Source organism: Pygoscelis adeliae, unplaced genomic scaffold (genome assembly GCF_000699105.1).
Source record: "Pygoscelis adeliae isolate BGI_AS28 unplaced genomic scaffold, ASM69910v1 Scaffold9, whole genome shotgun sequence".
NCBI lineage: Eukaryota > Metazoa > Chordata > Aves > Sphenisciformes > Spheniscidae > Pygoscelis > Pygoscelis adeliae.
In genome coordinates this window covers 1110912-1122598 of record NW_008825557.1, presented here as the reverse complement: position 1 = coordinate 1122598, position 11687 = coordinate 1110912, and the positions used below count along the sequence as shown (strand labels likewise).

Below are 11687 nucleotides of genomic sequence, written 5' to 3'. Positions count from 1 at the left end.
TATCCGAAACTGAAGCCAAGACTATAGCGAAAATGGAATTTGAAGCTGCAGCAAAATCAATTATGTTGGAATCCTTAAAGCTGGGCATAGAAATGAAGCCAAATCGTCTGTGGGGATATTACCTTTATCCAGACTGTTATAACTATGATTACAAACAAAACCCACATAATTATACGGGAACCTGTTTAGATATTGAAATAGAAAGAAATAATGAGCTTAATTGGTTGTGGGAGGAAAGCACAGCACTTTATCCATCTGTCTATCTAGAGACAGCCTTAAGATCTTCCAGAAATGCCCAACTCTTTGTTCGCAACAGAATTCAAGAAGCCATTAGAATTTCGTATGTCTCTAATTCTACTCATCCCCTTCCAGTTTTTGTATATACGCGTCCAGTATTCACAGATGTCTATGAGGAATATCTCTCCCAGGTGAGTGGAGCTAGCCCTTAAATATTTCAAATTTAAGTGGAAATTACCAGATGACACTTATTTAGCAAACATGCTAACGCATATCAGAAAAAAAGTGTGTAGATTTTGTATAAAAAATTAAATTAATCCGTCAAAGAAATTTGATCAAACGGAACACTAAGAGGTCTATTTTCAAACCTTCCTCATGCTATTTATCAAATAGTGTTTTATTCTCCAAGTAGTTCTCACATGTAGAAAAATATTACAAAGCTAGAAAGCATATTTAGTACATTAAGTCAGAGGAAAGAAATCTGAGTAACCTCTTCCAAAGAGAATTATTAAAACTGGGCTAGCTTAATGTCTGCTTTTTAGGTTATAAGAAAAAACAATAAAAGGTAGTCTTTCTTTTCCTTAAAAAAGGGTTTAAAAGCTATTGAGAAAATTCTGTCCTTAGTTGTACTCGAGTAGCTTTCTAAATGGTATTTCAGCATCTCATAGGTTAGTCAAGGTTAGGCTCTGATTAAGGTCTAACCATCTTATTGCAATTCTGGCTACATTTTCACATTTTCATATACACCCACCCTATGAGAGATACCACCAATCTGGGGAATGTCTTCCTGGTCATCCAGGCCATGAGGAAGGGGAAGTTAGAGGTTGTGGTCCTGGTGACTGCATTGTGTCTGGTGTCCTCTCACATCCTGGATAGAGCATCACCAGGCATTGTCCCCCAGCTCCGTGGATAGCTTCAGGGAGCAAGGGTGCTGCTAGGGTCCCTGCTGGGCTCCTAGTTAATCATTTAAATCCTGTAATCCTTACATTCTTCCTTTTCATGTGTTGTGCCCCGCAGTAAGTTGTTTTTGCCTTGTTCTTTTTCTACCCATAGTGCTCTCCCATCCCACATGGGCTTTAAGATTTTGTTAGGGCTGGGCTAATAGCTGACCCTAAAAGGAGAACTGAACAGAAACAAATTTCCCAAATCAATCTCTGTAAAAGGCCAGAGCCATTCCCTGGAGAAAAGAGACTCCTGTTGGTGAAAGCTCTTTCTCTTGCTACTTTTCTGCTTTAACACTTTCTGGTAAGTGAAATTAAGTTAAAAAAATAAAAACAAAAAGGCTGTGCTTTCCAGCCTCTGCTTCAGGCAGCATTACTGAAACCAGTTACTACCAACTCTGAGCAGCCAGGAGGCAATGCAGCAAAGTAAAACTTAAAATGGTTGGAGGAGTGTATGTCATATGCCTAACTGCTGGGTCAGTTTTACAGCCTTGTTTTTCTAACCAGATGACATATAAATTGGATATAGTTGGCAACATTTTCTGGCATCATCTGTGCAACCCAATCCCAGAATAAAATAGTGTAATTGAGCGCAGAGTGTTTGCATTGTGTGTAATTGCTCACTGTCTTCAAAGTAGTTATTTTGGATATGTAATTTACTATATGCATTACACCTTTTGCCCTTATGTTATAGCTTACTTACATTAGTATGATTCTTTGCACGCTTCCTCTCAGGATGACCTGGTACACACCATTGGAGAATCTGCTGCACTGGGTGCTTCTGGAATTGTGATCTGGGGTGATATGAATTTAACACAAAATAAGGTATGCCAGATTAATTATTATATGACATTTTTAAAGAGCAATAAAGTGAAAAGGATATAAACCATTATGATTACTTACATCATATCTTCTACTTTTAAAATGATGACTCCATATTGCCAGCAGTCTTCTCTAGTTAAAAAACCAGCACATTTGAGGCTTATGAATATTGTCATTGACTACGCAGAATAAGAATTCAATCTTTTAAAATATCAGTGTTGGCTCTGAGTAACTGGACAAGCTACCACAATAACTGTAGGCAAGTTAGCACTTGTTTACTTAATTTAAGGAAAGAGTTCCTATATCTTCATTACCTTCCAGTCATGAGGTACAGAAAAAATTACTTGTGCTTGCCCAGAACAATTTTTAAAAGACCCTTCTGCTTTTTAAAGTGGCGCACTTAGCAATAATATTTAAAGCAATAAGAGGAGTCAGTCTGTAAAATTTCATCTCTAGCCTGTTCTGTGTGTTGTAAGTAGTACTTTTATTAATTTCATTATAAGAAATATCTGAGTCAGAAAAGGAAAAAAAATCCAGTTTGTTTTAGGAAGGTCAAATATACAGTTTGAGAAATATGGTTATAAGGATGTTCAAATAAATCTTTCAAACTAGCTCGTTCATACCCAGGCAAGCTAGATATAATAAACTACTGTATGGGAAGACTCTTCTGAAGTCTTCTAAGAACAAAGAACTGAAAACTCTTCAGCACTGCTGGGCCTCCTGTGACAGAAAGCATGGCCAAGTAAACCTCTGCAGCTCTGGAAGGGTCAAATTCCCCAAAGCATCCCACTTCTGACTCTTTTTTGTATGTGTCTGTCTTTGAGAAAGTGTATCAGTTGCACCTGAAGCTTTTTTGCCCATTACCCCAATACCAGAACATAGAGGAGCAACAACTGTTATTGCTTGAATTTTGAGATTTGTTATGAGCAAATAGAATTTTCCACAGCCCAGTCAGACTATGTATTTGTGAACTAATTGCACCTTTTTTTTACAGCTATCACAGTCAGTAGCCTTTCAGCAATGAAATATTACTGTGAGCCTCACTTCTGCAAGAATTGCATCAACCAAAATTTTCAGGCAGGGTTTTTATATATACCTAAAAGAAAAATGAAAAACCTACATATACCTCAGATTCACTGAAGTGATCTCCATGGGTGTAAATATTAGCTGTATCTATGTGTGGTATTAGGCAAATGCCCTAAGGAGACATAGCATCAGAAACAAAGAAAGAATTTGCAAAGCCTCTGGTTATTAAACTGTGCCAAGCATGCACAGAATATATGCCAACTTCATGATCAATTAGAATGATCAATTCTCTTAGTATACTTTCCATTTGACCATCCTCCCAAAATGCTTTCCATTCAAAAATGCCGTGAAAGCTCCCTATGCCTGCAGCCTAGCTATTCAGGTCAGGGGAAAATTGAAGAGTCTTACAGAGATGATTTGATAGAAAAATTATTTGCTCAGGCTGAAGAAGTGAGATTTTTTTCAAGATCCCTCAAACCATTCAAGATACATATAAAGGAACTTCAATCCTTCATGTAACTTCTTTAAACGCATCTGCTTCAAAATGCTGCATGAAACATACAGATAAAATGAAAACTTAAAGTCGCCTGCTTTCTGATCCAAGTGCTTTTCATAACATCTCCAGCAACCACCCAACATAAATTTGCTGTGATCCTTGAGCTATATAGCAACTTCTCAGATAAACTTGCTTCCAACAACCAGTTATAACTATTATCAAAACCTCAGGAGAAACATTCATAGATATCCACTACAGTATGGTTATTAGAATGACAGCATTTTAATGGTTTCCATACTAAACACTGCAGATATGATGCTTTTTTCACAGAACACCTGTAGGACTCTGGACAGCTACCTTAGGAGGACCTTGACCCCATACCTCATCAACGTCACGATGGCAGCCAGAATCTGTAGCCAAGTGTTATGCCAAGACTCTGGTGCTTGCGCACGGAAAAAATGGAATTCCAGTGACTATCTTCACTTGAACCCTGAGAATATTGTCATTCAAATGACAAAGGATGGAAAATACACTCTGCAAGGACAACCAGCGTTTCAGGATCTGCAAACATTCATAGAAAAATTTGATTGCCACTGTTATGCAGGGCACAGTTGTGAACCTAGAGTTGATATAAGTGACATCCATTACCTCCATGTTTGCATTTCAGAAGATATTTGCATTCACATATCTTCAAATTCGCTTTCTAATATAGAAGCCTCTGAAGAAAAGATCCTGTCTAACAGAACTGTATTTTCATTTACCTCTCAGAGTAAGGTGACATTATCTACACATCCTGAAACAGAAGATTTTCAATCTACCTTCAGAAATAATATACTCAATGTAACAACTGCTGAATATAACACTGTCACAGCTGTCACTGGACATGATTTAGAAGCAAATGATACTCGTACTTTCAGTAGTTCTTCATCCTGTAAGATAAGGATGTTTAATCTGTTTTGTTTAATTCTAATTTTGAGAATCTTAACATAAATGACACACGAAAGTGAGAATATTCTTTTCCCTGTGTTTGAAATTCCAAAGGTTTTATTTACACAGAAAAATAATTCCTGAAAGGCATAAACCAGCTCCAATTCTGTGGTCTTATCTGTATCAGGTAACCTTTTCTATTCCGTAGGTGACACTTCAGCTTGAATGTATTTCTTCAGTTTAGTTCTATAAACTACTATTTGTGCCAAAGATATACTGGTATGTATATACTGATTTTAGCATATGAAAGGATAATCCAGAATAAGGAACTTTTTTGTTGCAGTTATTACAGGAACGTTTTTAACAGTTATATTTGAAAAAAAAATTTTGTTGATAATGCTGTTTTGTATACTTCAAGTTAAACCAGTTAAATACATCTCAACGTGGATTTCATTGAGTCTCAGCAGTGAACAGGTTTGATGCTCTATGCATGAATTATTTTCATTCCACATGAAAATTAGCTCTTAAAAATATTTGGTTTAACTTTAGATCTGTGGGACTTCCCAGCATAAAATTTATCTGATTAATGTAATGTTTCTCTGCTTTTCACAATATCTACAGGGATACTGTGGTTTTTCTTTTAATTAAATATATTCATAACTTTTCAAAGGGTTCTAACTTTAATGTAAATGTTGACTTCAAATATTACAGCTTCATTACTTAAAATCTGAGCTGGAGCTGTTTATCCTTCTTTCTTTCTTCTCCTCTTCTTCTCCCAAGCCCTCCCCCTTATTTCAGATGTCCCCTCCTTGGCTTTCAGTGGTTTTGTCTGGCCAATACTCACAACTCATCTGATCTGCCTCTGCACTCCCTACCGGCACTGGTCACCAGTCCTAGTTTCTCCGTCCAGCCAGCCCTAACAACTGGATAGGACTGTCCGCGCCATTTGGACAGAAGCCTGTGAGCTTTTGTCTGACTATTTCCTGAGCAGTCTCTTTGGTGGAAACCAGTTTGTTCCTTAGGAAGACTCAGCAGTGGAGGCTGCAAGATGCAGCTATTAAGTCAGTTTAAGCATTTAGAAGCAATTAACCATAGTTCATTTGATAAAATATCCTTTCCAGATTATTATGTCAGATGCTTAGTAGACGGCTGGACTTCTGATGGGTGAAGAGTGGCTGCTGGCATGGATAGATTAAAAAGGTCTCCCTAAGGCTAGGCACGATCTGCATAAATAAATTACCACCTCCCACAGATACAACTTGCCTCACTAATGGAAATACCTGGGATTTCAATATAGTAGCCCTTTATTTACGAAAAGTTAATGCCTAAATTTAGCAGAAAACAAATATCCACTGCATTTGAATTTACAGGTTGTCAGTCATAACAGACATGCAGAAAAATAGGTAAAGGCTTTAGATTTAACATGGAGAAATAATGTTTTATGGCTTTTGGACAACAAGTTATCAAGAGGAAGTGACAATTTTCTCATCGCAGTTATGGTGTTGAGTCCACAAGTCAAAGCTATTTCAGCCATCAGTGTTCCAAGTAAAATAATGAATAAAAAATATATATGTAGCAGACTGTCCAGCACAAAAGAAGCCAGCTGGTTTTGATCACCTCTGTAAAAACATAGTTTCTTCTCTGCACATTTTGGTTATTTGATCTTGGGTAAACAAAAGCCACGGTATGACTTCTGCATAATTCCTGTACCTGAGGTCCCTCCCTTTCCCACCGGACTTGGGATAACTATCAAAGAGTTTCTAAAAACTGGAAACTGGTAATGTCTTAGTGTATTTCGTATGACATATGAAGTTTTATTTCTTCAGCAGAATGCTTTAACACGGTTAAAATTTTATGTTGACACCCAGAGTTCTAGTTCCAACACTGCACTGCTTTGTCAAATCACAAATTGGTAAAGTTTCCTGAGGTTAGGCTTGTTTGTATCTAGTGCTCTGAAAGACACTGGACCTGTAGCACTTTGTGGTAAGTGAGTTTGCAGGTTCACAAAATCTACAAGTCTTGCCATAAATATTTTTGACTATCAGCCAAGCAATAGCAGGCAGACCATTTGTGATGAGGAAAGCGTGAAATCACCAGAAAAGGAGGGATGAGAAGTTAAAATCACAGAAGAGGTGAGACAGAGCACCCAGGACCTCCCAGTGGATGCAGAGGAAGTGAACTGCAGAAGTGAAAGAGTGAAGCAACAGGGAATGTGGACAGACCAGTCTCTTCCCATTCAATAGTTTTTATCTACCTGGTATTTAATACAGACCACCTTTCCCTGAGGCCCACTGTAAAGATAAAGGAGCACAGTAACTGATATGTCAGATTAGACCTATCCATCCGATCCCATCTCTTTTTTCCTGAGAGCAGCCAGGACCAGAAAAGTAAAAGGAAGGTGAGAGGAAAGCAGACTATTGCAATAAGCTGTCCACAGAAATGTGTCTTCCTAAGCTCCATTCATAAATAGAATTTGGGATATTTATGTTACCTACATGTCTCTGCAATTCATGCTTTAAATCCTACAAACTTGTCATAGTGAGATTCAGGCCAGCTACGTGCTGTATAAAATTACAGTATTTTCCAAATACATTATTTTGCTCTGTATTATATTTGTCTTGCCTATATTCTATGCTAAAGAGTCACCATGGAGTCAGCGAGTAAGGAAGGAGAAAAGAAGGAAAAGGGGTGCTATGCCTTGCGTTGCTGGTGACTGTCTCATGTTCAAAACCAAACTTGTATTCTCCTAAAGCAGACCCCCAAAAAATATTCACCTTCCATTCACTGCAATTCCTGTAATCATTAGTTGTCTCTGTAGCCTTATAGTTTCAGTTTCTTATGTTCTTGTATTTTTCAAAAGATTAAATACTAGAGGAACGTTCATTTCACTTTGCTTGCCATTCATTATTTTGTATGTCTCCCTTCTAGGCAGAATTCAGGCTGGCAATACTTAGGGACTGGGAAATGCTAAAATGGATTTGATGAAGTGGTCTAAATGAAAGTCGTTTAACTACCTCCAGTGCCCTCCTTCAATGCTTAGAAATTTTGCTAAAATTTTAATTGAAATTCTGCTTCTCTGTCTGAAGAATCTGGATCTGGTTTATTGTGTTGCCTTTTCTGGGACACCCGAAGATATTGGCCCTTTTAAGAGAGATGGCTATTGGCACTTACAGACTCTGAACAGAATTGAAATCATAGTCTAGTCCCTGCCTTACAGTTTCTTGCTTCTCTGTATTAAAAATAACTACACAGAGAGAGATTTTGAGAGACAGGCCAATGAGACTACTTTGCAGACAGCCTAGAATGTGACTAGCATCCCAAGGAGCCCAGCAAAATTTGCTTTAATCCCTGCATGACACTGGGACACCCTGTTGTATATGTATCGGCAAAGAATTGTGTGGAAGATTTCAGACCTGTGCAATATGCACTAGACAACTCCCAGTCACAGATTACCTATCCATCACTTTTCAATACAAACAGCAAGACAGCAAAGAGTTACATCATTCTAAAACATACTCAGTTATGGAGCATTGATGACCTTTTTAAGAAGTCAACTAAATTCCATCCTTCAAGCATACACACTTAAAAATTTTACTTGAAAGGTTTTCACAGTGTGCTTGTGCAGGCCCCTTTGCACTGGCAGATACCCATTCTGCCAAAGCAAAACAGCCTGCGAAATTAGGGTCTCAGATTTCAAGACAGGGTCACGAGTTTCATTCCAAAAAATAACATTGATACAAAACGGTTTATTGCATAGCTTAAAAAAAATTACTGCATTACTAAACAGTAACTTCATCTTTCTTAAAGAAATTTCTTTTTTGTTGTTCTTTCTTGCCAGTTTTTTTCCTGTCCTATTGAAAACCATTGTATAGGTGGCTGGAAAGATTCAAAAAGCTTATTGGTTTAACTTCATCCCTTAACGCTTCTAAGTGTTTCCTGATGTGTGGCTATCCCAGACCCTTCCGTCTGTTTTTCTGGAAAGACTCCACTGAAATTTAACCCAGCATCATGGTATTTTTCTTAATGATGATAGTCATGTAAACATACAGTATTTGAGATCAATCCTAAGTTTTTGTGTACACCAATCAAGGATCTGGGTCTTTAGAGAACAGTTTGTTCGTTGTAGGTGTTCTGAACCTTTCGCAGCTACTTTTCTCTTCACTGTCAGTAGTACTCAGGACTGCAAAATCTTCCTGCATTTGTTGTCCCCTTGTTACATATGAGAAAGTAAAGGGCAAGGAGGTAAAGGGCACCTATCAATATTAGCATCCTTAAGGGAATAACTTCGGATTTCATTATGTTCACTAATGTGTTACCACCATCATGGTGTATTGATTATAGTTCTCCTTGGGCAGTAGTAATTAGATGACATTTTTCAGTGTATGCTTGTATACTCCTTAGTTTATAACTGATAAGGTATTTATTGATTAGTAATCAGACACAAACAGACAGTATGAAAATTAATGTGAATCACTACTTTATATATTCAGCCAACATTTTGTTTCTGTGCATGCAATTCCAGAGCGTAGTGTTCAGCCACATATGTATGAGGACATCAGACAATATGCAGTCACCCTCCTCTGCCTTTGTTTTCATCTCAGAAAATATATTTATTCAACAGAACTTCAAGATCCTGCAGAAGAAATATACCATATGTTGGCAGTCTCTTTCTGGAGCACACTGCTCCCTCAGGCTACTAGCAGGTTGATACAAGATGATAGCTTGCCAGTGTCAAGTGATGATTTCCTGAGGCAGGGACCTAACAACCACCCTTTTAAAGGGAGGCTAAGGGCACCCTGCAGTCCCATAACGATAATATTGTTAATGTCACAAAAAAGCATGAAGTACCTTACTGCTGGGACTAATAATACACAGACTTAGGCTGTCTGTAAGTCCTATGCCTTCAGTTTTCATGCTGCATATACTAAACTTAGGTATCCAAAATGCAGAGTTCTTGAGTTAAAAACCTTAATCTGCCCCATTCTGTCAGTGTAACAATCCTTACAGAAATCCTTTTTCACTCCTTCCTTCACTGGAATGTGAGAAAAATTATTAAGATACAGATTAACGAGTCTCTGATGTTCCAGCCAGCAGAGGGCATGGACGACGCACATAGATGCTGGCGGGTACATTACAATGCTTTCACTGAAAAGTTCAGTACAGTCTTTCTATTCTCTTTAGCAAAGCAGCTGCTTGACTCTGGCCTACAAACAGAAAAGATGACTAGTCTCTCACTAATGCAGTGCCTCATTATCAGAAAAGATGTATGGTTTATTCTACAAGGTTTTTTTCACAAACATCTGGTATATCAGGACAAACCTGAAAATACCGGAGTGAGACGTCACCTCTTCTCGTGTTCTCCTCCCTGGAGATTTCATTCAGCTGAAGGCTTCTTCTCATTAAGATCTTCAGCTGTCACTAAAATCCATGCTTAAACTACAGATAATGTGATCTGATCTCTTTGGTAGTACTCCGAACTAGAGATATGGGTCCCAAGCATCTTGTCTCTACCCAAATATGGAAATACCTGGATACGCAGTGTTGGTTCAGGTCAAGTTTTGCTGACTATGTATTTATAGCATCACTGCCATCGTAATCTGAAATATAAGATCCATTGTTATAAATTTTTATAGCACAAGTAAGTCTCTGCAATGGAGTAAGCTGCTTTACTATCACTTCAGACACAGAGCACTTGGAAGACTCAATATGCTAGGTGCTACATGGCCCCATAACACTACTAAACTGGTCCTGAAGTGTGTAAATCTCAATAGACAGGACAGAAAAGTGAAATATTTTTTCAGTGGTTAAATGTTTCCCAGAAAGATTAAGTGGCTTGTCTACTGTCACATGGGATAATGAATTGTGGCCTCCTGTGCCCCAGCTCAGGCTTTTAGCTACAAAAATGAATGTCCTCTGAGCTGCTAATTGTAGCAAGGTAGCAATATTTTTACATACAATATTCTATTACCAAACAGTCTGCAAAATAAAGAGTTGCCTTTCATAATCATATAGTTTTGCAAAAGATTTAACAGATTTTAGAACAATGTTACAGATTTTTGAACTTGGACAAACCCTCCAAGACTTTTTCATATATTATATTTTGACCCCCTAGACACTGTAGAAGACTTCAGTCAGTGTACAGGGAATTAATGTTTTAGAATTTAGCTGCCCATCCTCTGCTGGCCTTTTATGAGGATGTGACTGAAATGTATTTTTTCAGAATATGTTACTGTATCTGCAATATAGTTTCTTTAAGCTTCCATCACTATGAGCCTTTAAAAATTCCTGCAAAAATTCTTGCAAAAATATAGACTGCTCTATTTTATGTGAGTTTTCCCCTGTGCAGTAATCAAAACTTCTTCATTCACAGAAACCACTCTCACAAATGGACTGTCTTTGTTCCACACATCACCAGCTGGGTGATAAGTGGAGATGGGAGAAATTCTTACATTTTTCAGTTTTAAGGCAGCCAGAAACATTTCACCTATTCACTCAAAATTCGATAATTGCTTTGGCTGAAACAAGTTTTTAAAATAACAAGATACATAGCAGAAAAGGAAAAGAACAGTGTTTTGCCTGTGAATTATTTCCTGAGGTCCTTTTACCCATCCAACAGAATAACCCATTTCCTCAATGTCAACTTTTCCACCCATGTCTTCAGTGATCCCCCCCACCCAGTTATGTTTAGAGTAGATGGTAATCAGCCAGTAAATTCATGACTGCTGTTTGAGGCGAAGATGTACGTATGTATTTAACGGCCATGCAGCTGCTACCAAGAGGCAAGTAAAACAGCAGAGTTTTGCTACACTCTCCCTCAACGCAGAACCTGATCAGGTTCCTCTCTTCCACTGTGCCACCAATTTTTAAGAAACTTTGAGAGCTGTACCATGCTCTGAAACTGCTGAAGACACCATCAATGCCTCAGTTTTAAGAGCAGCAACCAAAATTCTGACTCTAACCCAAACCACCAAAGCTATGGACAAAGGGAGTACCTGTATCAAGAGCAGCACTTCACACTACTGGGGGGAAAAAAAAAAAAAGTCACCTCTTTTTGTTTGTTTGGGATTCACCACTTAAATCTGTATGCTGACAGATTTTATATTTAAGAGAAACAACAAGAAATAATTCCCTAACATTACCATTGGGTGGCAGGACCAGCTCCAGTGTCCAATTCCCTTCTGGAAATGGCCAATTAAATTTACAAGGGTAAATAAATGAGTATCTGTAAAAAAATCTTT

At 37.9% G+C, this 11687-nt stretch overlaps 1 protein-coding gene across 1 annotated transcript in view; it reads left to right on the top strand.

Annotated features, from left to right (window-relative positions):
- Window positions 1–4512, top strand: part of SPAM1 (sperm adhesion molecule 1 (PH-20 hyaluronidase, zona pellucida binding)) — a 5044-nt gene extending 532 nt beyond the window's left edge. The window contains exons 1-3 of the mRNA XM_009332261.1: window positions 1–428; window positions 1914–2003; window positions 3853–4512. The exon at window positions 1–428 is cut by the window's left edge and continues 532 nt beyond it. Coding sequence (XP_009330536.1) covers window positions 1–428; window positions 1914–2003; window positions 3853–4512 — 1178 coding nt within the window. The remainder of the gene's footprint in view (window positions 429–1913; window positions 2004–3852) is intronic.
- The last annotated feature ends 7175 nt before the right edge of the window (window positions 4513–11687 follow it).